At 39.9% G+C, this 26,632-nt stretch overlaps 1 protein-coding gene and 1 long non-coding RNA gene across 2 annotated transcripts; one reads left to right on the forward strand and one right to left on the reverse strand.

The window, feature by feature from the left end:
- Positions 1-7,808: 7,808 nt before the first annotated feature.
- WDR75 (WD repeat domain 75) lies at positions 7,809-24,087 on the forward strand. Its single transcript, XM_056495763.1, has 21 exons — positions 7,809-7,931; positions 8,079-8,208; positions 8,908-8,973; positions 9,545-9,638; positions 10,244-10,368; positions 10,505-10,575; positions 11,120-11,233; positions 11,790-11,878; positions 12,700-12,858; positions 13,164-13,223; positions 13,311-13,426; positions 13,896-14,068; positions 14,827-14,990; positions 17,081-17,264; positions 18,547-18,641; positions 19,013-19,108; positions 19,658-19,821; positions 20,392-20,451; positions 21,538-21,681; positions 21,762-21,853; positions 23,728-24,087. The coding sequence occupies exons 1-21, from the start codon at positions 7,846-7,848 to the stop codon at positions 23,930-23,932; spliced, it is 2,487 nt and encodes an 828-aa protein (XP_056351738.1). The 5' UTR covers positions 7,809-7,845; the 3' UTR covers positions 23,933-24,087.
- On the reverse strand, positions 12,622-18,537 carry LOC130255286 (uncharacterized). Its single transcript, XR_008840891.1, has 2 exons — positions 17,485-18,537; positions 12,622-12,841 (listed from the first exon to the last, which is right to left on the reverse strand). It is a non-coding gene; the product is annotated as an uncharacterized LOC130255286 (long non-coding RNA).
- Positions 24,088-26,632: the final 2,545 nt, after the last annotated feature.

Below are 26,632 nucleotides of genomic sequence, written 5' to 3' on the forward strand. Positions count from 1 at the left end.
GAAATTGTAAGAGCTTGAGGATGTATTAATTTATCCACAGCAAACCAGGAATTAAATACATAGTCGAGATAGGAGAAGGCATTTACATAAAACGAAAAAAGATAAACAAGCAAATCCTTGAGACCAAAAATAGTTTGGATAAGTATTTAGAAGAACAGGTATTTCATTAAGATTCTCTCTCAGAAATAACAAGTATGGACACCCAGGTTAATCAGATTAAGATTACTTTTACCACAATATACAAAGAATTTAAATTGGCATTGATTTATAAAGGTTCCCTAAAGCAGTAAGACCTAAGGTGCTTATTCATAAAAAAAGACTTATTAGTCCAAGAGTAAGAGAGCAAAACTATATTTAAGCATAATTTGGAACAGAAGACTGATTCAATGTTCATGAACAACACTAAAGTAATCCAAATAAATGCTTCCATTGCATAGAGTATTTTCTCTCACCTCCATTTAATTAAGTACAGACTGTATCTAACACCTGATAAACTCCACCACTTCAGTGACATCTGAAAGTAGGGTAACAGGAGTAGCAACCTTAGGTTCTTGCTACAAGAATGCATTTCAGGGATAGCACGAAACAAATCCAGAAGTTCATGGAACTGCTTAGCTGGGACCCTTCAATAAGACCTGCCAACATATGAAGACAGCAAAGACATTGATACTGCTGCCTTCAAAAACATGGTGCTATTCTTATTAGTTCACTGGAGTAATACCTTCCTTCTAAGCCACAAAATCAGCTACAGTTCAATACTGTGAGCTCTCACTCTGTCAAGGCCCTCCAAGTGCACTGTGTGGATCTGGACCACGCTGTGCCAGTAAAACATGCAGCCTTCAGGAAAAAATGCCCTAATTAAAGCTACAGAATATTAGCAACAAGAATTGTATCAACAAGTGCTAAAGGCAACATGAGCCTAAACCAAAAGAAAATCTCTGTTCCACCAGCTACCAAGTTCTAGTAAACTTTGGGAAAGGGTATACAGGATATATGGATGGACATATAAAGGATGTGATACCAGTTTAGAAGACCCTTTTGGTAGAATCGGTGCTTCTGGATTAAGAATGTTAAGAGCAGATAAGCAGCCATGTGTGAGTTAGGGAAGACAGAATTTGGGGGGTATAATGCCTGAACCACACTTCACACAACCTGTTACTTGAACATAAGCTAGGAGATAGTCTCCTCTTAATTTATGCTCCTCAGTTTAATAGTCCTTGCATACAAAATTATTCCACAATGACTGACTGCTGTTCTGACAGTTACAAACCCCCAGTTCAGAATACATCATGGTTTATGTTGGTTTTCTCCTGTTAGTTAAAACGGCAGCATTTACCCAGATTACTAAAAACATTGTGCATTAAAAGAACCACATAACTCTGAAATAAACAGCACATTTGGACTCATTCTCCCCTCCAAAATCCTTCTTTCAGCAGAAATCATGGAAACAACCATTTGGCAACAAAACAGTTTTCCCTGCTATAAAACTCAATATAACTGTTAAAAAAAAAAAAATCCATTCTACAGCTGCTGCAAGAGAAAAATCCAAACCTTAACCATAGGCATCTGGATTTCATGCTTGGAAATAATTTGGGAAATGAGTTTTGCCTCAGTTTGAACACACATATAAACTCGAGTTCTGTTGGCATTGTTTATCTCAGAGGAGACATGAATAGTGAAGGGCACTCACCGTTTGGAATCAGCCTCTTTGTGTCAGACAGATGCCACAAATGCCAAGGCATCAGTGCAAAATGCAGGGAAAAAGAAGAGGGCACATTTCTTGTAAGAAAGAGTTGTATGAACAGCAAATGCAACTAACCTTGCTAGCTGCAGTATCAGAAGAGGTAGATAAGTAGATATTTACTTGACCCATTATATTACATTACTTAGGACACCTACCAGTTCTGAAGTATCACCAACACTGACCTGTGAACCATTGAGGCTCCTCTCAGAGTTCTCTCCCATTAAAGATAACCACCTCCAGTAAGGAATGTTTTAAAATAATTAAGAAAAAACTGAAGAAAAAAAAAAAAAAAAAAGAAGAGTTATTCTTGTTCAATTAATTGTTTCTTGAAAAGTAGGGCCGTGGTTATCCTGATGAAATAATGCATAAAAAGTACATTGTTTCCATGAGTTGGAAGATTTTGCAATGAGACTTTTCACAAAGACACTAAAAGCTGCACCAAGTCCCCAGTCTCTCAGGCCAGGTTTCAGCCCACCACAGTGTTGGGCCCTGCTCTTTCTGGCTTCAAGAATGGGACAGGATTTTTAAAAATGGGGTGATTATCAGTAGTAGGGAATTAGCACCGTTCAGTTGAGAAGAGAACAGTAAAGCTTGTATCTCCTACTTTGTTGTTGGAAACACTTATAGCAAGAGAACACTGTTTACACACAGCAATGCATGGTTACAGCTGGTTTGTCTCACAGGAGAGGCTGTGAACATTTGTTAGGCTACAGGCATAAAGTTTTTAAAGCACTGAGTCTCTCCTTTTAAGCCAGAATCTTTCTGTAACTATTGCAGGACTTATCTTCCCTAGCTGAACAAAGCTGTGTCTCCCCTGCTACTGGTAAGGGGAAAAAAAAATCTTTAAAGACATGGGACAGTGGACACAAAAGATTTAGCAGCTGCTTGATGTAAATGAGATTGAGACCCCTTTTAGCTCTGCTCCCCTTAAACTTTATCCTTGCTTACTAACAGCCACTACTTAAAAAAAAAACAAAACCTTGAATGGAGACCTCCACATACAATAAGATATACTTACATAGCAGAGTCTTTGCAGATTCTGAACAGATTCAGTTCACAAGGAAGTTAGAGGTAGAAGTTCTGTTTTCTTGCTTCTCAGGTTATCTTTTAATTACTCAGCATCTCTTTCAGCAGTTATGAGTTGCTCTATTTGCATTTTTGTGGAAAGGAAAAGGTGTCCAGCAGTAGCCAATGCCTCATTAATAAAGTAACTTAAAGTCTTTAAGGGTCACAGGAATATTTAGTAATTAGAAAATACTTATTATCATTTATTTCAGAGCTTCTTTTCATTACCAGAGTAGAGGAGAGACACCAGAACACAAAATCAGCACCACACCTCTACACCTGGCTGATATCAACAAGCAGTTAATAGCTATGGGATTGACTGGCATTACCATGACAGATGTGTACAAGGCATCATCTCTGTTTTTTAATGAGGGAAATGAGCTGTAAAATGCCTGTGGATCAACACAGTCTCCACTCTGTCTCTTGGGTTAATCTAGAAGACCCCTAGCACTTTATCTACAAGGCACTTGTTTCTCCAGTCAAAACCCTGACTCTTTGGTGATTGTCTTGGTGTAAGGCACACACAAATGCAAAAATGCAGATGATGTACACTTGCAGAAACCACCATGTGGGACAACTCATACACAGGACCATACAGAGTTCCCATAGCAAGGTTCAAAGAGTATTCACAACCTGGATACAAAAGCACAGCTGTGCTAGCATGGAGGTCAGTTGGTACCACATCTCCACAAAATGCCCTTTCCAAAGGGAAAGGCACAATCCAATGTATGAAGAAAAGGTCAAGTACATCCACACCCACCCCAAGGTGAGCATCTGTTGTCATTATATGTTACAGTGTTTTCTATTCTAACTACTAGAAATGGTCAGAAAATAAATTCTATTCCCTTTTTACTATTTAAAAAAAAAAAAATAAAAATTAAAATTAAAATTAAAAAAAGCAATGCTTGAAATGGGAAGAAATTTCAGTGGAATTCCTGTTGTCAAATTCTTACATGAAATATCCATTTAAGTTACCTGCAAGGCTTCTCACTGTGTCATTACCTCATTACTAGGTAACTAATAGCTCCTTACTTTAAAACGTTGGTAACAAAAATTCCAAACAGCTCTATCATCAAACTATATGAACTTCAGTACTTACTGACCAATATTTCTGAGGTACTTAAAGAACTTGTAAAATCAAACTAGTATAGGATGGCATTATAATCAAGAATCCTATAGTATTAAATTGTCTTATGATCTTCAAAAGAAAAAAGTACTTTCAAAATTAACTATTTAAATTAAACTGAAACTATACTATTTACTCTTTCAAAATTTATCAAACACCAAATCATAGAGAGGTGGAATTATTTTAAAGGTCAACTTCAGAATCAGTATCAAGACTCAAATTTTCATTTATCAAGTTTGCCTCTACTCATTCTCACCATATACTTAGTCCTTCTATGTAGAAATGGTTCAAAACAAAACTTCTTTGAAAAAGTGATTGAAGTGTTTACATCTATTTTGCCATCACCTGTTGCGCGCTGCTGAGGTAAGAGTGTCACACGACAGAGTCCCTCCGAGGTGCCAGCCCTCCCTTTGACAGCACGGATCTAATAACACCAGCGTGCTGTTTATGGCAAGGCTGGGTCAGAAGAGAGAGCTCTGAGGGGCACCACGCCTTTGGCGAGCTCCTCTTTTCGGGGGTTCTGGACTTCAATCACGGACTTGTTCATGTTGCAGTCGTTCTTCCAGCACCCTCTAGTGCCGACGGCGGCTTTGACTCGTTACTAGAATGTTACACCAGCTCTCCACAAGCCAAGCCGCCCCTCCCCGCAGAGCTGCTTCGCCAACTTGAGAACTATTGATGTGCCCTACTCCAGGAGTTTCTACACCACCACGTGTTCCTGCCGCATACTCCGTTCTCATCTCTGTCATGCTAATTTTTCTTTCAACAAATGAGATGTTAATTTTTGTGTACCACAAAGAAAACTATGTAATTTTCCTTCAAATAAATATATTCCCCCAAACTGAAGTCTTATCATTGACATGAAGACATACCATTGTCTTTGTGTTGTTTACTTAGGCAAATTAGCAATCAATTATTTGAGTCAGTCACATCACCTCCTAAACGAAGGCATTATTAAACAAGAAGCCTTTCTTATCCCTGATTTCCTTACAGAAGGCTTCATGGCATGTATTTCAGAACCCTTTTCTCTTGGCAGAACAAGCTGGTTAAGAAAGACACAAAATGGAAGACAAAAAGCCATTCGAGACTAACTGTGGAGTTTACAAACAGAACAGATTTGAAATGTACCAGATCCATTGGCCCATGCTGAAATGCTGGCAAACCAACATCCCAGTGTGAAAGCAGAGTGCAGGAGACAGCAAGGGAGTGATCACAGCTCCCAGGCTCCAGACTGAGATACAGAGCTGGATATTTGATTAAGAAGCAAGGCTGAGATCAAATAGGGTATGGGAAACTAAGAAGCCTGCTGAAAACCAAGTCAAATATAAAATGTAATGAGCATTTCAAATCAGATATCTGTCCTGTGTTGCACTACTTGATGAGCTGCAGTGGTACTGTAGTGTACAACACCCTTCCTTAAGGACGATTGTTCTGCTTTCTTGAACTCACAACGGTGTTTTTTTCTCCTCATCACTCTTAGACTGTATTATTTACATGGGATTTCACAAGTGTTGGGACAGTTTACAGACTAGGTAGATTACATAAACCTAACTAGTAACATTCATTTAGAAAGAACTCACCTCTTGGCCTGGAAGGATTTCCTTCTAAGCTGGTCACATATTTAAAGTTATGCTATTTTTATTTACAACATTAAAAATCAATGTCTCAGCTGCATTCTCTCCAACTAGTTTACCAGTAATTACTTACATAATCACACAGTGAATTCAAACAAATCTTTGGCCAACACTATTTGCTATGATCTATTAAGTATTTGCTTGATTCATTGCAGTACATTTTTCAAAAAAATTGCAAAAAAACACCTTGTAGTACTTGGAATTACATTCTAACTAAAAACTAATACTACTAAAATCTTTGGGCAGCATTACTTGGAACAATTACACAGAGCATCTAAAGTTGGAAAATCCCTGTATATAATAACGAGCAAGTGGTCTTTTGATAATGAAATCACATCAAAGCTGCCTTACTGGGTTTCTGCTGAAGTGTGGGAAGGAAAATCGAATTAACTGTGCTGCTGGAAGCAGGGAAAGCCAGTGCTAAAAGCAGTGGCTGGCTGTGGGGGAACAGTGCTCTGCTCTGGTGCTGGGAGTATATGCTTTGTTTTATCTCTCTGTGCTCCTGCCCTAGGATATATGTTTGGGGGTAGTCTTGATCTCTACACGGTTCATAAGCTCCGAAGTTTATGGCAGGTTTCCTAAAATGATAAAAATAAACGTGCATTACAAAAACATATGCATTAGGATGCACAAGGTAATTACAATGCCTTTCTCCTTCATCAAGAAGGACAAACATGTCAAACATGGTTTTGTTTCAACGAGACTTGACTACTTTTAATGTAGACCTGTACAAAAGGGTCTCATTCACATAATGATGTGGATTAAAGGGACTATCTCCTCCCAGAGACCTTGTTTTTTTCCCGCTTTGACAGAACTCTGGCTTTGCTCAGTGCCTGTGGCTCAGAACTTGGACACGATGTACCACACAGGAGGAGCACTGGGTTGCATCTGCCTTTGGGTTTTAAAATAGTCACCAGAATGAGAGCACGACACAGCTGTTAAACCCAACTGCAATTTAGGCAGAACTTGTAAATTCTACTCTCAGCTCCGGAGAGAGTGCACTGTTTAATTATCAAAGCATCTGAGATTGGCAGCCAGGTTTCTGGGTGCACTGTGCTCTCTCACATCCATCCCCAGCTCCCTATGACCACGATACCCCACGGTGAGTGCCACTGTCCCTACAAACCTCAGTTAACCTCCAAACCAGGATTCAGTCAGAGGGGAAGGAAAGGACATCGTTTACAGCAGGATGATCACAACCACGCCCCCATAACGCACCCGTCCCTGTTATTGTCTGTGAAGAGCGACTGTTTAAAAATCAATTACAAGCATACCAGAGATGCCTTCAATCGCGCAAACAGCTGCCAAAACTACACAGCTGTGCAAGAACTGCAATAGCTATTCCAAAGCAGCAGTGAAGGGCGCAGACACCATAAATCATGGTGTACTCCAGACACTCGCATTGCTTCTGACAGCGGTTTTCCTCCAGATACGAGAACACGATGTGCTCTGTAACTCGGCAAACCCGCAGCTCGTCCAAGTCGGCGAACAAAGCGGGTTTTAGCAAAGCTTACCCATCAGTTTCCTCTGTTTAGCCTTTCGGCTCACTTAAACAAGGGAGTTAAGGCACTTTTCTCCTCAGACAGGCGCAATTCCAGACCCAGCCAGAAGACTCTCCCTGGCAGCGCCCGTGCCACGCGCTGAGGGGAGGAACCGGGGCGCTCACGGGGGGTGACAGCGGCACAGCCCCTCACGGGCCAGCCCAGAGCTCCTGCAGCCTTCCACCTGGGAATGGCCGCGGAGAGCAGCGGGGCAGATTTCAGATAAAAGCCCTGGCAGTGGGCACGGGCAGCATCCCCGCGGGCTCCACAGCTCCCCGCACTCGCCGGCGCTCTGAGGGGCGCTCGGCAGGGGCACTGATGGAGGGCCCTGTACAAACTACAGAGGCGGAGGCTGTGGCCAGGTGAGGGGCGGGCTCTGCTCCCAGGAAACTGACGGAAGGACACAGTCGCAAGCTGTGCCAGCGGGGGTTCAAATTGGACATTAAGAAAAATTTCTTCACAGAAAGAGTGGTTGGAAGGAGCTGCCCAAAGGGACTCCGGTAGCGGAGTCACTATCCCTAGCGGCGTTTAGGGGGAGCTTAGACTGAGTGCGCCGCTTTTGAGGCCTCCCAGGCTCTCCGTGAGGGGGCGCGCGCACGGCTCGCCCGCAGCACGAGGCGGCGGCGGGGCCAATCAATCAGGGCGGGGCGGAGCCAATCAGCGCCGGGCGGAGCGGGGTGGGGCCAATCAGCGCCGAGCGGGGCGGGGCCGGCGCGCGGGTGGCGGCGGGACAAGATGGTGGCGCCGGGCGCGCTCCGCGTGGTGCGGTGTGGCGGCAGCGGTCTGCGCGGAGCCAGGGCCGTGTTCTCCGCCGACTCCAAGTAAGTGGGGCGAGGGGGCCAGGCGGCCGCGCTCGGGGGGGTTCCTGAGCTCCGAGCAGTGCTCTGCCCGCCGGTGTCTCCGCGGCCTGCGGCTGCCGCGGGGCGCCCGGGCCCCTTCGGGCGGAGTAACAGCGTTTCCCCCTGCAGGTACCTGCTGTACGTGTCGGGGGACTTTGTGAAGGTGTACAGCGTGAACACCGAGGAGACCCTGCGGCTCATCGGCGGCCACGCCGACCTGGTGACCGGCATCCAGCTGAACCCGCACAATCGCATGCAGGTTTGCAGGGGCGGGTCTGGCTGGGGGTGGCCGGGCTGGCCCTGAGTCCTGTGTGCTGGAGTTTGGGAAGGGGCTGGGAGGATTAGGGCACCGTCGACCTGATGTTGGGCTGAAATCTGACTAGAAGGGTTGAGCTGTGTCAGTTTCCTACAAACACGAACGTGAAATGTCATGTGGATTACACTCCTTGAATGGAATAATAGCAAAGCGGAAATGTAGCAAAATTTCCGGTTCTTTGATTGAAGGGGTAAAAGAAGCATGTGAGAAAGTCAGAAATACTGTGGTTGGTGTTTGCCCTTCTGTATCGGCTGGCACTGATGCAGATGTGACTGAATCCCTTTAACTTGCCCAGTGGCTCCCTCTACCCCCAGCCTGCCTTCCCTGCTCCTAGATTGCTTGGGCTTTTTTGGTGTCTGGATATAAACGAGTTGTTTACCAAGAGGGACTGATCTGCATATTAACTGTGCAGAATGAGATGTTCACATAGTGGGTATCTGTGCATTCACTCCCGTGACAGTGTACATTTCACACTAGAGTAATAGTGTTGTACTTGCACTTTATTTGAAGGTAGCACAGAGCTGGTCTCTGTCCTGTGTTTATTACTCAGTTACCTGGAATTGTAGTTGTGATTTTATGTACAATCTGGCTTGCATATATTGCTATTACTTATATAGTTATTTTTGGTTTGGTTTTTTTCAGCTCTATTCTTGCTCTCTCGATGGCACCATTAAGCTGTGGGACTTCATGGATGGGATTCCCATTAAAGTATGTTGAGTTATTCCTGTTAAGAGCATGTAAAACATGGACACAAATCAGTTTGAGATGGGTTGTTCTACTGTTAACACAACCTAAAACACATCTAATTATGGCAGTAATAGAGTGTGTGATGGTGATGATGATGCAGATCCTTTTGGGGAAGAAGATGGGAGATGCACTGACATACTGACTTTACTACCTGCTGCAGTTTCGAGTCTAGTATAGCTCTGGGAAGTGTGCTGCAGTTTAGGATACACCAATAGGAATTGATCCAATGGCTTGAAAATGGGGGCTGCCTACTCTTGCTCACATTTTTCTACTAAATACCCACCTCTGGGTGCGCCTTCTGCTTTGTATTAGGGATAAGGTATCTTGAGGCTTTTCAGTAATTCTAATGCCTCATATTTTATTAGTACTGTTCTAACATTTGTATTAATCCTTGATAGAATAAAAATGTATTTGTCTTAGAATTGAGAATTAAAATTAATACATGAACATTTCTTTAAGGCATGATTTCCTTGTTTCAGAGATACACATATAAATGTAGTAGTTGTTGATTTCTTTCTCTTTTTTTGTTCAGACTTTCACTGTAGGAACCAAACTTCTGGCACTGTACACGCTTGCTAGTGCTGAGGACTCGGTGTTTGTTGTCATTCCAAAGAAGGGTGAACGAGGTACAGTACAAGTAGCATCATCCATGTCATCTCAGTCATTCTGTGTCTGTGCTACTGTCCCAGCAGTGAGCTGTGTGCTGCAAGAATTGGCTTTAATATGTTAATTGTGAGATATTTTTTAAGTCCTGTGGCAAATGCCTATAGTCCTGCAATTTGTGCCTCTTTCATTCTTATTCTGTGACATCTATCATTCCAATATTTGTCTAGAAGAGTGCTTGTCTTTGCTTTTGAAACATGTAGTGCTTGGGTGTAGTCTCATGGATGCAGTTTATCTTTGAGCAGTGCTCACCATGGTACAGGTTGTACTACTGGAGTTGGGTATGAGTGCTAGAGATTATTCTCCCACCTTAGGCAGTATTACCATAAACTGACTTGTCCTGTTCACAGCATACCTAGGTATTTTTTAAATGGGATTTTGTCTACAATGAATACAGCTTGGCCTTACTGTGTACTATAATATATTGCTACTTCATTGCTACTTCAGAGCAAGACCAAATATTATGCAGCTTCCCTTGAATTCTGCCTACACGTGCAGTGATACGCACTGTCTCGTCCTCATTCTTCAGTGCTACTCTTGATTTCATACAGATTTTTTTTTTTTGTAGATACATTCCAGCTGGTCTCAGTTGAGCTGACAAAAGGAGTAGGCCAGGATCTGGAAGGCAAGGAGCTCTCAGTGGTTCTGGATGATGTGGGTGCATCAATGAAGCACATTGCGTTTGGAAGAGAAGTATGTTCACCTTTGGGTTTTTTTCTTCTGTGGTGTTGGTTGGTTGGGTTTTTTCTTCCTCTCAAATGAACTCTACACTGTTTATAACTTTATACAAATCTTAATCTGTATGTCCTAAATGGCTTTACTTTAACAGGGTGCATATGTGGTTTCAGTGAAGGATGTGAACCTCCAAGTATATTTTTTTAAACGGAAACTGTTGAACAGGTAAGAGTAAGAATGAAAATGTCAGGTATTAATTCAGTCTGGTGTATCCTAAATGTTTTGTAACTCATGATGTGGGCAAACATGATATCATATTTGGTTTTCTGCTGGAGGGGATGTAGTCACTGTATAAGAATTTTCCTGTAGAAGTGAACAGTGAGCAGATTAGTGGCAGTGGTACCTTACCTTTGCAGCTCAGGAATGTATTTTTTTCAGTTAAATACTTAGGTTGATGCTGACTTGAAATACGTGACATAGTTTGGGCAGGGCCCAGACAGTGGGAAGAAAGCAGGAGAAAAGGAAAAAGGGAGAGAAAGACAGATGCAAAAACTTTCAGCATGATTGAAGGTGAAGAATTAAGGAAATGAAAATGAAAATAAGTCTGTCACTATTTTTTGAGAGTGCATGTAACCATAACAACTTGAAAATGTTTAATTTTGCTAATCGGAATTTTTTTTATGTGCGCTAGCTGATCCTTTTGAAGATTTGTTTTAGAAAAAAAACAACCTAACTCTTACAATTAAATTTACTTTCTTAACTTTTGAAGGTTTTCTTTAAGTACAGTGAAGACAAAAGGAGACAATCGCTTCAGTTGTGTTGTGTGCCATCCAAAGGAGGATTGCATTGCAACTGGCCATGCTGATGGAAAGATTCGTCTCTGGTATGTGCATTTTGGTTAACTATGTATCCATAAGCTCCTCTAACTGTAGGAATTAGGTCAAACCTGAGAAAAGCAGTCTAATTTGTTCTTAGCATTGCCATTTTCAGAAGTCAGAATGAGCAATGAATCTGCAGTGCTGACAGTGTATATGCCACATGGAAAAAATGCCTATGTTAAGTTATCTTCCATTGAATCTAAACTTAGGTGTAAAAGGTAATGCAAGAGCAGCTGAAATAACTTTATGGGCAAGTAGAGTCCTCAGAGTTTAATCCTGTATTCCAGTGGTAGCACACCAGTGGAATACATGACTAGAAACATTACATGGTTAAGTTGCTTCCAGGGCTGAGTTGCTCAGTACATCTGTGAGGTGTGTGGACCACAAGGGTTCTGAAAACCTGTAGTGTGCTTCCTTTCCTCCTCCTGCATCACTTGACCATAGGATAAACTAGTCTGGAAGTTAGAGGAAATGATGATATAATTGATTCAATTCAATATTTCCTTTAGTTTACTCTGTTGTTGATGTGAGTAAAGAATTATTTTGTTTCTCTCCACACAGGAGGAATTTCCATCACAAAAAAGAATACACATATTCCACGCTGCACTGGCATCATGATATTGTCATGGATCTAGCTTTTTCTATGGAGGGTGAGTAGAGGAAAAATAAAAACCAAAACAAAGCAATAAAAGAACTACCAAAAAAATCTCCATCAAACAAACAAAACCTTCTGAAATTTGAAGTGTTGCAGCAGATAGGGAAGAATCTATAGAAGTCCCAAGTTTGTCTACTTAATAACAAGTTTTTTTTCTAGAGTTTTAAGTATATCCAGGAAGGATCTGAAATAAAAATAAAAGGAATTGTTATTTTTCTATATGCATTTTGATTGGCATTTAAAATGTCAAATATCTGCTTTCTGTGGTAGAAAGAAAAATCTAACCCCTTCTCTGACCTCTTCTTGCCTCCACTCTTTCTTCCCTTCCATTTCATTAATAATACTGATGAGTTCTTGCCAGTTTTACTTGCATCCAAGTAAAACAAGCCAGTCTTGTCTGAGCTCAAACCTGCTGTCAGAAATACTACACTTTTATCTGAATTGTGTGATCTGAACTATTCTTCATAAGGTATTTCTTACTGCAAAGTTCTTCTCACAGAAGGAGAACAATTCAGCCTTATCCTAACACAAATATCCAGCTGATACAGAAGGTAATGGGATCTACTACTCCCAAAGCATTGCTTAAATTTCACTGTAGACACAACTTCCTGTTACTTAATCTAAGTTTCTCTAGCAATTTAAAAGGGGATAATGAGAAGCATGTCTGTGTGTATTGCCCAGGCTTGATATAATTGTTTACTTGTGACAGTTTAGAAAGTTTTGAGAAACTTGTGTCTGTCTGTTGTAAAGACACAGGCTGTTGATTTTATTTCTTTTTAAGCAAAGCCTTTTAACTGTATTTTGTTTCTGGAAAAGGAACCAGGTTGCTGAGTGGTGGAGTTGAAGCTGTTCTAGTCCAGTGGCACAATGAATCTTCATGCCAGAAGGATTTCCTGCCTCGTTTGGGGTCTCCTATTGAGTACATCTCCATGTCCTCTGACGGCGTTCTCTGCTGCACCTTGCACACAGACAACAGTAAGCCAAAACACATCCAAGTACCACTTCAATGGAAATGCAAATCTGTATGAGCGTTATTTTGTTGATTTGGGATTAATTAACTAAGAACTACATAAAATTTCATTAGTGATCTTAAAAAACAGATGCTTGTTCTTTTGGTGTTTGATCAGTTCTGTGAATTTGCCTGGTCACTGCTGTAACTTGGCTTTCCACTTTGGTGTCATAAACTGGGAAAATACACATTTACAGTACAGATGGTTACAGTCCCTTTCCCACAATAAGGTGTGTGCCTTTTGCAAGATTTGGTCTGCTTTCTTTTTCAGGATTATCAATAATCAACAGCAACCTAAGGTTTTCCAGAAGTATTCAAGGACTAATCAAAAGTAAGTGCAGTAAAATTTATCTTCCACTTAGAGGGTGGAATGTGTCACTTGACAGCTTTGGTCATTTGTCCTGATTTTTCTTTCCAGGTAGGGACGTCAAGACTGGCTTAGTAGTTGATCCTAGAACCAAAGCTTTGGTCTTGAATGGAGAGCCAGGCCACTTGCAGTTCTATTCCCTCCAGAGTGACCAACAGTTGTTCAGTGTAAGTTGGATGGGCATGTACCAAAACTTTAACTTACTCAGTGAAGTAACTTGTGCATCAGAATTTATTTGAAGACTTAATATAGCAAGTGGGGAAAAACCTTGCAGCTGTCCCACAAGGCTGAATTCCAGGCTGAGATGTTCTTGGCTTTATCTCTGACTTCACTTGCTAAGCAAATCTAAATATTGATACTGAAAAAAGTACTCTAAAACAGTGTGCTATCCTGTTAAATGTCAAAAATTTGTAGGTAAAACACCTTCAAATTGCTCTTCATTCTTTCCTATGCTCTGCATCATTGTGGAATGCACATGCTCTAATTCTTTCCCCACATGTTGGTGTACTTCTTTGTGCCACGGCCCAGTCAGGTCTAGCTGGAGCCTTCAGAACATCCTCTCTGTATGGTTTCACGAGTGGGATCTCTTGCTGCTCTGCCTGAATTTTGGAATGCACCCCTGTCCTTGCTTTGCAGCTGGACATTGTGCAGCGGCAGTACATCCACCAGGCAGACCTGAAGCAGTCGGACCTGGTGAAGGTCGCGTTCAGCGCCCGGGGCACCTGGCTGGCCACAGTCGAGGAGAGTGAGGAAGTGACTGACCCCGAGCTACAGCTGAAGCTGTGGCTCTACAATGAGGAAATACAAAGGTAATGATAGCAGCTGGCCTTCCAGCTGTCAGTCACACAAATCCCTGCACAGACGTCATCTTGTAGAGGCAGAGTTTTTCCAGATCTGGGAAGTTACCATGCACACTACAGCATCTGCAGCAGAGCACAGAGTTGCACTGAATACACATAGGAAATAATTGCTCTGGATTTACTTATAATAAATAATCAGGGACTACTGTAACCATGGGACTTAAATTCACATCTTTTCTTGATATTAAAAGTCGTGGACCTGACAGAATGGTTCTGTAACTCATATAGTTTTCCCACATTTGTGTAATCCATCATTAATTGATTAGTCCTTTTCCAGAAGGTACAGAAGAATATCATTATATTGTTGTCTGTGTCTTTAGGTAGGATATGCATCTGGTTAATACCCTTTCCCTGATCTTCCTATTAAAAATTTACATTTTGACTTCAAATTTTTGTTTTCTTAAAGAAACAAGGCAAAAGAAAGCTATTAGAGAGATCAACCACATGACTAATTTTTAAGTACTGGAAGGACTGCCCAGGGTTCCTGCTGAGTATTGAGAGATGCTTGCCTACTGATAATTCTTGGTGCTGGGCTACTGTATGGAAGCCACTAGGGAAACCTGATCTATTAATGCAATTTAGCTGTCTTAATTAGAAATTCCTTTGATTTCTTTTCTCCCTGCCCATTCCAGAATCAGCTTGAACTGAAGTCTTCCCTAAGTTTCACATAATATAGGATGGCAAGCTTCTGTTTTCTTTTCCTATAGCTTTGAGCTGAACACCAGAATAAACACGCCCCATGACAACCACATCACAGACATGTGCTTTCGTGACATGGATGAACTGGGAGAGGACTCTCTCATACTGGTAACAACTGGAAGAGACTGTGTGTTTAAAGTCTGGGTGATGGTAGAAGACACTGATCCAGAAGGTAAGTGTGGCCCCAATATGACTTACTCTTACTTGCACCTTGTAACATGGAACCATGAGAATAACCTCAGTTGGAAATGACCTACAATGACATTTGAAGTCATCCTGTAGAAATTAAGACCCTACTTTCATTTGCTTAGTCCCCTGCATTGATCTGCTTGTGCTGCTGCATGGAGTATTGTGTTCTCCTGAGCATCCTGAAATGGAGTTCTGCCATAGCATTGCAGTGTTAGTTTGGTATGGAGGTTCCTGGGGAATGGCATTGCTCATTGCTCATTGGTTGAAGAATTGTTTGTGGTAATGATTTTTCCATGGATTTTTGTCAATCTTCTGGGTAGGCTTTTCATTTGAGACTTGTGCTTAGAGGAGCAGGATACAGAAACATGTTACTCTGTTTGAGCTGACTTAGTGTAAAATAATAGCACTTTTGCAATTCTACAGATCCACCACTTCAGAGTTCACTTTTTGAACATCTTCCTTTCCTTTAGGTACTTGAACATCATAGAATGGGTATTTAGGTATTTCTGCGATACAGAACATCTGTGTATGTTTATTGATTGCTCTGTATGCCTTTGGACATGAAATACAAAAGATTTCCAACATATTAACATCTTTTTACTTAAATGTTATTAGAGTGTCAGGCACACTAGAGTGAAGTGGTGTTTTCCTGCCACTTGGATGTCTTGTCATTTCATGCCTAAGTAGCTGTGATAGTGGGCTTGCTGAACTGCTTGCAGTTTAGTAATCTGTTCTCCTTTTCATGGGCAGGTGAGAACGTGTTCAAAAGTACTTATGAGCTGCTAGGGTTTCCATTTAGCAAACTTTGCCTAACTTTCTCTTTTCAAGCTCTTTGTTCCTCAGGCGTGGTTGAAGATAAAGACAAAACCTTATGCTGTTTACTGTATTAATAGTAATCCCCTCAATGGTATCTGGTTTTGCTTTTTTTTTAATAAATTATTATGAGGCTACATTAAATCTTAACATAATGAGCAGATACTTTGATCTTGAGTATAGTGTCAGTTGAGGATGAAACTTAATTTTTTTTCTTCCACACAATAGTTTTGTATCTGCTGACTGGTGTCATCAGGCTGTTTGTATTTTAAGTGACTACAGGGTTCTGTTTCTTGGCGTATATAAAAGTACCAATTAGTGGTGATTGCTCTGGTGTATTTGCCCAGTGAGGCAGAGTAGGAATGCTCAGGTAGAAAGGCTTGACATGCTGCAGCTTTGCTGCTGCAAATATTAGTTTACCAAAGAGCTCCTCAGTCTAGTTGAGTTCACTCTGGTGTGTGCTAATTGCATCAGGTCTCTTGCTGGGCCCCTAGATGGTGCTATGCAGTTGGAAGTGCTCAAACATTTCTGGCTTTTTTTTTTTTTTTTTTTTTTTTTACAGGCAGGTCTTTTAATCATCAACTTGTAACCATTATATAAAGGGTATCTTAGCATAGGGTGATTTTTCCTTCTTTTTCCTCATCCTACTCAAATGTTTCAAAAGCATGCTGTATGAATTATTTTATACTGGGAAATGTATGTTTATGTGGTAAGTACATCACTTTGCTCCAGTTTATTTTCTGGTAGCTGTCAACAGTGGGAAAGGTGTCCCAACAGAATGCAGTGGCAGATCAACCAACACAAGGAAGCATGCTGGTGGGTCACTTGGTGATCCTCAAATCTTCTTTAAATGAACCATGAGTTTTCTTGTACTCAAATGCAAGCTCTGTTCAGATTTTGAGTAATGCTTGTGTATTCTTGCTAGAGATATGACAGAACAATTTTTCAGAACAGTAACTGTTGAGTCTACTTGAGTATCATTTTACTTAGCCTCTGCCTCTTTGAGAGCACAGTTAAAGGAGTTGGCAAATTAAGCATTAATATTGTACCATGTCAGTCTCAAGGTTCACTGTTCAAATTTAAAACTGAGGACAAATGAAAACCCAGCTATTTCTCATATTAAAACAGGGCAGATTCTCTGTACTCTTCAAAAAATGTGAAAGAAAACTGCCTTGTTCTTGAGCCCATTTTGCAATAATAATTGAAGGCTTCTTTCTTCATGTATAGACTTGAATTAACTGGCTTGTTTATTCAATACAGCACAGCAGAGTGTGAGCTGGAGCTGTGACTTTGTAGGCAGCTACCACAACTACCAAGCTACGAACTGCTGCTTCTCAGAAGATGGCTCTTTGCTTGCTGTTAGCTTTGAAGAAACTGTCACTGTATGGGATTCACTTACTTGGGATCTTAAGTGTACATTTTGCCATCCACCTGGAAATATAAGGTACATTTTTCATCTGCTCTTTTATGTCTCATTTGAACTCTCAGAAAAGAAAGAATCAATTAATACCAGTCCAAGACCTTGTATATATTTATAAACATATACACGTAAACATTTAATTTATCAGTCTTAAGTTCATATATAGAAAAAACTAAAATGGCTTTAAGATGGTTGGTTAAAAATACTGTTAAAAATAAGATTGAGTGTTGCAGTTCGTTCTTACTTGCTTATGTCTCCTGCAATTCCCATCCTTAAATCTGCATCATGGAGCACACAGGTGGTGTGTTGATAACCCTTCTCTTTTTCCCCATAAATCCAGGGGTGAATCAAAGTCCTGGAAAAGTGTAAATTCAAGAAGCTGGTTCTTTATTTGTGTATGCATACATGCAAATAGAAATTATATCAATAAACCATAAAGGCATGATGATTTTATCTGTCTTGATCCTCTCTAATCTCTGTTTGAAAATCCATGTTTTCCTGGCAGACTATACCAGCAATGCTCCAATTGTATGCTGCCATGATAAAAGACATCAACATTGTGTGGTCACAATATTTTAAAGACTCTTGACACAAAGAATCATACAGCATACAGAGGTTTCTCCCTTCCATGTGTTGTGTTTATGTTTGTAAGCTTTTCTATTGTGTGGTGTTTTATATTGGTCCTCTAAGATTAGAAATTGATAAATGTTATTCTGAAACTGGTGTGCAGGAAAATTGTGGGAGGCATGTGAGCCTGAATAACTTCAAAGGGCTATACTTTAATATACAAATTCTGTCTCTTACTAGCTTTTTTGAAAATCTTTTATCATTAGGAGTCATAAGGTTGTTCTGTTACTCTCAAACAAGTCACTGAGAATTTAAATCACATGCTTTCTTCAACTGGAGCAATTCACAATAACCTTTTTTTAACTAATTCTCTTGTTCCTCAACAACAGTAAAGCTTCTTTAAATATGGAAGTTATTTTCCAATGCCAATGTGAACACTTACAGTTATGTATGGGTTTGTAATTTATTTAAGCATTTAAAACCCCTCCTTTATATTGGAATGCTGTAGAAACATGTAATCCTTAGACATTTATGCACACTTCAAATCATCAGACTTATCTGATAATTGTATATGGAGTTTGATGCCACTAGAGGTGAATGCAAAAAGTGAACTTTGGATTTAGATGCCAAAACTAAATCATAACTGAATGGTTTTTGTGACTTGTGAGTAATTGCTACGTAGAAAAACAAAGATGAACTCTGAAGGTGACTAACTTGTTTTGACTTTTTACTTCTGTAGGAACATCTGCTTTGGGAGACTAACATGTTCCAAGTACCTTATTGGTGCCACTGATTATGGCTTTCTGTGTTGCTGGAACCTGCTCACTTGTGCATGTAAGATCAGCTTGAATGTGTGCCAGAGTAATTTATTACTTGAAATTACTGTGAAACCTTGAAATAATTCTAGTTCAGTTCCAGATTTAGCATGTTACAAAATGCCCTGTGGAAATACTTAGGATAGTATCTTGTCCATGTGCATGTGCTTTGTGTGTGTGTGCAGAATACATTTTAAGTTAGGTGAACAATAACCCCATAATAGATAGTATTTCTTATACTTGTGTACGAGTTGGTAGAATTTGTATGTTTTTATTCATCAAGGAATGAGTGGAGCTGCCTCTTCCAGCACCTAAGGCCCTGTGTGTTGTTTGTTTCACCTTTTGTTTGGCTCCTTTTAACCTCTGGCTCTTGCTGTGCTTGCTTTCCAGTGGAGTGGAGTGCCCACCTCAACGTTGTAGTTCTGCAGCCTGATCCCCTTTCTGAACATATTGCTGCAGTCTCATGGCTCTCCAAAGAGTCCAGCTGTAAGTACAAAGCCTTCTTTGATAAGTCATAATCAGCAGAATTTAAAACTGGGGAAGCACAATTTCTAGAAAAGGTTTTCCTAGAATTCAGACCATGAAAGCTGGAGAGGGATGTCAGTGTGGGCTTGCACCTGTGGAAACTGAGCTGTATCTGACAGCAGCATTCAAATAAAGTGTGTTACCTTTTCTTCCAGCGGGTAGTTTCAGGTACAGGATATATCTCAGGATTAACCACACTTTCTGGGTGTGGGTTTCAAGTGTTCTTGACCCTCTCTTATAAATGCAGAATTGTGCAGCTACATTTTAGAGCTCTGACATTAAATTAAGAGAACTCTTTCTATAGAAATGTTAATTTTCAAGTATGTTATGCGGACTGGAGTACTGTGAAAGGTCCCTTTTATTATTGAGCAAAGTTGTCCAGTTATATTTCTATAAACTGGTGCTTGGAGGGAATCCTGTCCAGCCTTGCTGTGATATGCAGGGCTTTGACAGCTAGGCAGGAGCACAAGAATTTCCTGATTTAAAAAGAAGATATTCTTGGTTTTGCAGTGTTTGTGTTTAAACCAAATGAGCCACGGCCAATCTACATCCAGAGAAATCTTTGTAAAGAAAAGATCCGGCTTGCTGCCTTTGTGCCAAGAGATGAACCTGAAAATACAGAAAAATACCTTTGGCTAAGAAAATCCCAGCTGTTCTTTCTTACGGATACACAAGTAAGGAATAGTAATGGATAGGTGGTTCCTGGGGAAAAACTGTTTTCTTTAAAATGGATTAATAAGAATTCAGAGTTCTGCTTATGAGCATAGGAGTTCCTTTTTTGATTTCAAGTCATTGTAAACTGTGCTTTGTTGAAAGCTTTCAACTGCCAAAACGTCCTAAGCTCAGAATTATTTACTGGTTTTCTAAGATTAATAGTTTATGCTACCTCATTGATACAAGACATTAAATAACTTGGGAACATTCCTATGCTGTTTAACTTAAACAAACACCTAGAAGCTGTATGAATTATTGCAGATTATTCAAATGTTCCTTGAGGTAATCAGTTTCCCTGTAATTTTTGGATGGGATTTTTTGCTTGTTTTCCCAAAAAGTCTATAGAACCTCTAGGTCCATTCTTGCTTCTCTTCAATTTCTTTACAAAATAAAGAGGAAGAGATGGCTTTGCCACTCACACTTGACTGATAAAAGCTTTTGGGCCAGTTGGAAGCTTTTGTAGGCAAGGTATGAAAATATGGAAAGCAGTTTCACATATGATAACTGTGCTACATCCTTCTGTATTTTAGGAGCTGATGACACTCAGCACAAAGTCTCTGGAAGAAAGGCTCACGCCATCAAGCAAACAGGTACCTCTCACAGAAGTTCTAGCTCAGATGGACAGAGCAGTTCAAAATTCTGATGGTGGTCATTTTGTCATATTGAAATTCCCCTTTGTAATGAAAATGCACACCAGATCCTCACCTGGAGGCACAGGCACTTAGCTGAAGGGGCAGTAATCTGAATTTGCTTATTTTTTGACAAAAAGTGCTGTTTGTAAAAAGTTTTTTAAAGGTATCAGCAAGCTACTCTCCATCTCCCCTGGGGGTAAAAAAAGAATACTTTTCTAAAAGATTCGTTTTACACAGATTAAGTAAAATGTTTGAGTAAGTTTTTCCCTTATCTTGGTTTCTGTAACACTTGGAACCTTGAGTGTGGTCTTAACTGTGCTTTCTGATGGGGATGAACAGTTGTCAGTCAATTGAGACTTATCAGTGAGAAGGAGTTCCAGAATTGCATTCCAGTATGTATTTCTGTGGAGAAGTAGTCTGGGAAATTGGATTTTTTTTTTTTTTAAATTGATGTTGAAGAAGTGTTTCATACTCACTGAAACAGCAGCATTTGATTGATTTGGTTGGTTAGATAAGTATACTTCAAAGTAGAAGTATCTTTCTAATACAAAATGCTGTAGGAACGTGGACAGAAGCAATCAGTTTCTTTGGAGGGTGGGGAAATAATTTGGTGTTCAGATTAATGCATATTGATGTAGGAAAATGCCAAAAGTAAAGGTGCCATTTTTTGCTTCCCGTTACATAATTGTATCTCTGCAGATGATGCTGGAGTATAAATGATCTTTTAGTTCTAAGTGGAATTGGAAAAACCCATCTTTTGGTTTTCTGGCACATGCATCACCTTCCATAATTGAAAGTTAATAGGTAGATCAGCAAACTAAAATCCAGTGCTCTTGGGTCGAGATTCTGGAGAGTTTTGCAACCCTCTGTGCAGGATTCCCTCCAGACACCTGGCAGAGAATGAGTACAAAAAATCACGTAGCTCAGTTGAGTTAAGTTTGTGTGTAGACTTTTCTCACCTGGGTTTATTCTGAATTTTGGTAACTTAAAGGAAGATAGAACTTAGATTTGTGACACTAAAATTCTACTTACATTTTTTTCAAGCTGGCAGTAGAAGAAAGTCTTCCTGTGACACCATTTAGTTTGCTGTTGGGAAAGCACAGACATCAGCAAGCACAGGAGGATACAGACCTTGGAAAACTAGTTGTTCATAATAAGCAGGAGCAAGCTTCACCTGCTGTCAAAGAGGTAGGAGTAATTACAATAAATGTACAAGCAAAATCACAACAAACAAAACATTTCATAAAACTTCTGTTTTGTCTTTGCAGCTTTTGCACACTCCAGCACACGTTTTGCCATCTGCTTCCTTCCTCTGCACTATATTTATTAACTCATTGCTCATCTCCAAACGGAACAAAAGGTAAGAAAAGTGCAAGAACTCTCCTTAGTTATCAATTTTAAATTATGCACATCTTTGTTCAGAGTGTAAAAGCAGTTTTCCAACACTGTCTATTCAGTAAGTTAGAATAGAATAGTTAGAACATAATAGAATCTGTGGTAATGTTCTGGCTGATTAGTGTATTGGCTTTTGCTGTTATTTTTGCTGGGTTTTGCATAATGTGTTTATAAGTAAAAGGCTGCCTTTTACATTTAGATGATCTCTATGAATTTAACTTTATTCCAGGGATTTAGTGGCTATTTAGTGCTAATTTTGGATAAATATTAGATTCTCAGTTTTATTTGAAATTACTATGACTTGCTGTATAATTTTTGGTTTCAGTTTCTAGATGCACCAGGAAGTTAGAAGCTTGATTTTAAGAATTTGTTTAGAACTCAAATGTCATTTCTAATTAAGCTACAAAATACAATTGTATACTGTAAGCACATCTAAGTTTGGCTTACAGTGCATTAATTCCAATTGAATAGAGTAATGTGATAGGTACTTAAAATTGTAGCTTTCTCCTTTGGGATCAATATATGCTGCTAAAAAAAGGAATGCAGACACAGGAATTACGATAGTGGTCTTGTATTAGGATTAATATCTTGTCACTTCCACTGAAGCCAGTTAAAGTGTTTCATTAAATTTTACCAGACCAGGGATGAGAACCTTGGAATCAGGTGTTGGTGTGGATTTGCCAGACGGGTGAGAGAGTGGTTCACAGGTCCAGGGCTTGCCCAAAAACAAACACAGCTGCAGAGAGTGCTCTGGGTTCTGCAGCAACAGCAGTGTCCTGCCTGCTGCCACGTTGTGCTGCCCACTGCTGCAAGATCTCAGACTGTATGGCACAACAAAACATCCACAAAACACTGGCAAAAATCTGATACATGGAAACTTGCATCTAGTTTCAGTCCTGAAGAATGTGAGAGTTCAATGACCTGTGTAAATATTTGCCCTTGCAGAGCTTGTACTTTGACAGTGGTGATTAATATGGCTGTGCATTTAAAGGTACATGTAAGGCCTGCAGCACTGGGCCCTTGAAGATTGACCACAATTTACTACTGTAAAGTGTATATATTATACAGTGGATATATTATTAACATTAAATGCTTCTATTTTCCTTGGTGCTATGATATTACTGTGTGCTTCTCCATTTAAGTTTCATGAGTGATGAATAGTGTGGATTAGAACAGATTATTTTTAGAAAACCAGTACTGTTTTGCCATGCAGTTCATTCTTAATAGATCTGGACTATTTATACAACAGACACTTGAAGTAATACTATTAATTAATGCATTTTAAATTATAACAGTTCCATATGATTCATTGGAATGGTGCTTTCTACTTCAGCACAGTCTTAACACACTTGAACTATGAAGGGAATAGCCACTTTAAACACCTCTCTATATTTGGAGAAAAAGAAAAAAACAAAAAGAACCAAAGAATTTTCTTTCCTAGTAATGCTCTAGGTATTCTAGAAGTTTTTAGACCAAGTGACCTTTTTCAGATTTGAAAGAGAAGAATGGCCTTGAATACTGTCTCATCTACCAGTATATCCAATGTTTCTGATTCTGTAGGACTGCAGTGTTGTAACATTTGTCATAATGCTGACCTGCCTGCTTTGCACTTACATACTGTATTTTGAGAAAGAAAACTATTTTAAGTTTACTTAGAGGAGAGCTATTTGAAAAATGGCTTGAAATTGAGATGGCAAGAGAAATATAGTTGTTTTAAGGGAAAAAAAAAAAGGAAGATAAAATCTTGTTTACTTTGTTCTTTGCATGATAACTTCTCCCCTATAGTACTGTAGTATGTGAGAATACCTATTAATTGGGTTGTTTCCAACTGTCTTCCAGTGCTGAAGAAGTTGCTGATGAAGTAGAAATGGAAAGTGAAAAAGCAGAGGATGATTCAGATGAGGAAGATGTCACAGCAATGGAACAAGAAGATACAAGCCATACGGAATTATTAGGGGAGATGACACGTAAACTGTCTAAATCCCAGGAAAAAGAGCTACGAAAAATAAGAAAAATGGACTACAGTTGGCTATCAGCCTTGTAAAGAGACATCTTACTTTTTTTTATACTACAAGTTGAAGCTTTGTGGATTAAATAGTCTTTAAAAATTTTTTCAGGTCCTCTGGCCAAAAATTTTAGCAGCTTTTCTTTCCAAAGGAATGCAGAGCTAGGGGGAGGGGTTAAAGTTTTAAAAGCTGATTCTGCTCTTAGTTTATTACTGCAAGATTCTCTGTGACCTTAGAAAATGCTTAACCTGGTTTGGGGGTTCCCCTCCCCCCTCAAGTATATTTAAAAGCTAATAGCAAAACTGAGCTCATTATCTGACTTGTGATCAGTTAGCAAAGTAACAGCTCAGCTGCTGAAAATCTTCCCCACTGAGGCTGGGTTACTGCTGCCAAAGCAGCAGCAGCAAATGCCTTCAGCTGGTGACAGAGCTTAGCTCAAGGTGTGGCAGGGAAAATCAGGGTGGTTCTTGGTGCTGTATACAGGTAAGTAGCAAGTCTCCTCCTCAGAAGTTCCTCTCCAGATGTTGAGACAGATGAGGAGTGATTTAACATACCTGGTTAGAGAATATAGATACTAATCTTTTGTGGAGCTCACAAAATATTAGAGAGTATGGAGAAACAAGAGAGTGTGGAGATTCTTAGATGGAAGGTACTCAGTGTATCAAGCACTATGAAACCTTTCCAAATATCAATATAACTGTGTAATGTGGGAGAGGCATCAGTTTGTGCAACAGCCAGTTAAATAGGCCTTTAATGCATCAGCTGGAATTCCTTTATATCACTGAACTGTGCAGAACTGAAGTGGTGAATTTGAGGGCCTAAGAGTGAATACAATCTCCTGTGGTCTTGCAGTGTGAAGGCAAGCAGGTGCAAATGGCACAGGTCACTAAAAGCCCTGAAGAAACAGTATTTTGCTGAAACTATTCAGGTTAAAAATGCTGGAACAAGAATAATCCAACACTCGGAGAAACCTGAGTTCTCCCAACTCTTCCTTTCAAACAAAGTGAAGGATGCTTTGCTTCCTCTCCTGTGTTAACACCATATAGTGGAAGGCTGTTAGTGGCAACTTTCAAACTTTTTTGGGGAAATGTATCTTACAACAGACAAAATCTGTCACTTCCACCCATGTACCGAAATACTGAAATTCATCCTCAGGCATCAAGGAAGGCACCTCAGAATTATTTTTCTGGCAGGTTTACCTCTCCCATTTTAACACTAAGGCAGTGTTTGCTCCCTTGGTGTGCTTGTGCTGGCAGGTCCTTCATCAGCTGCCACAGGGTTAAACACGTCCCAGGCTGCAGCCAGGGAGGAATTTGTGTTGTAGCAGTACCCAGAATGTGGCACAACAGTGACCTGTGCATTTAGGAGTGAGGTACTTTGGAGGTTGGGCCTGTCATGGTGAGGGTATGAGAGGAGTCTTAAACCCTGAGAAATGGGAACACTGCCATAGAGACAGTTCTTTTCAGGGGCACTGAAAAGAACTGTGAAAACAATTCTACCAATAGGTCTGAGTGCTGGCTTCAGCAAATTCAAAAAATGCCAAAAATTAATATAAAACTTGTTACTATAGAAAATTTACCTTTTTATTCTTGAAGTTCACTATCGTAGATGTCAAAACATGAATGTGGGGATATGAAGATACTTCAGGAGACACTGGTTTCTGTAAAGAGCCTTGGAATGTTTGCCATGCAACTTGAATTGAGTGATGATAGTCCCTTGCACACTCTTTATATTTCCTTCTAATCAAATATTAATGTGAAAAATAGTTAATTGATCCAAATTCAGACTAAACTGGCTAGAGTTAACTTAGTCCCATGGCAGCAAGGGGCTCCTGCATCTTCTCATTCAATGAAGCCAGGTACACATCTTTTCAGACTTTCATTACTTAGGATTGTGAAGCACATTTTCTTCCATCAGAGATTATTTGCATAGGATTTGTATTACTGAGAATTTTAAGGAAAATTTTTAATATTTAGGCATTTTGCCTTTTTGTTTAGGCCTTGGTATGCAGAAAAATAACATTTTAAAACCTGTAAAAGTTTTTCAAAGTTAGTTTCCCTGTAAGTTCATATCTCTTTCATTTCTATCACAAACTTGCAGGGAGAGCAGGAAAACACACCCTATCACAACTCTGGCCAGTTTTCTGCTTTTGCATTTTTCTCCTTTTTTATAACAGCTGTTCAGATAACCTCATGGTATATGTAGCTGAAGCAAAAAATCACAGCTCCCCAAATGTTATGCAATTTTTATTTCCATCCTTCTTATCTGCAAAGCTGAAACTGATACAGCCTTTTCAGAACCTTGGACCCAGTGGATTTTCCCTAAATGAAAAGTTTCAACAGAATAAATAGGGAAAATGATTTAAGATTGTAACTGACAAATGATAGGTTTTGAAAACTCAGAAACATATGAGAAAGTATAGGAAAATAAAAAGTAAATAGCTTCCCCCTTAAAAAATGCAGTGTATTAGGAAAGACACAGTCAAAGGTTTTTGTATTTTTTTTTAAATAAAATCAGGCTTCAGCTCTGTGAAAAACAAGTGTGAGTTGAGCAGAGATCTATATACAAGTTGTTGCAAAAGCACTGCATCAAAGCCTGGTGTTGTGTTACTGTGTCAGCAACATTTAAGTGTGACTTGAAAGGAGGAAAACTTACTCTCTGTTCATGTGGGGTTTTTTAAATTCACGTGTTCTTGTGAAAGTCAAGTGCTTTCCTGGAAGCCAAGCCAATATGAGCAA

The sequence above is a fragment of the Oenanthe melanoleuca genome, chromosome 7 (assembly GCF_029582105.1).
Source record: "Oenanthe melanoleuca isolate GR-GAL-2019-014 chromosome 7, OMel1.0, whole genome shotgun sequence".
Taxonomy (NCBI): Eukaryota; Metazoa; Chordata; class Aves; order Passeriformes; family Muscicapidae; genus Oenanthe; species Oenanthe melanoleuca.

Coding starts and splice junctions, on each gene's coding strand:
- WDR75 (XM_056495763.1), top strand. CDS start 7,846: ATGGTGGCGCCGGGCGCGCTCCGCGTGGTGCGGTGTGGCGGCAGCGGT. Junction 7,932..8,078: donor GTGTTCTCCGCCGACTCCAA/GTAAGTGGGGCG, acceptor TTCCCCCTGCAG/GTACCTGCTGTACGTGTCGG. Junction 19,822..20,391: donor TCTTTCTTACGGATACACAA/GTAAGGAATAGT, acceptor TCTGTATTTTAG/GAGCTGATGACACTCAGCAC.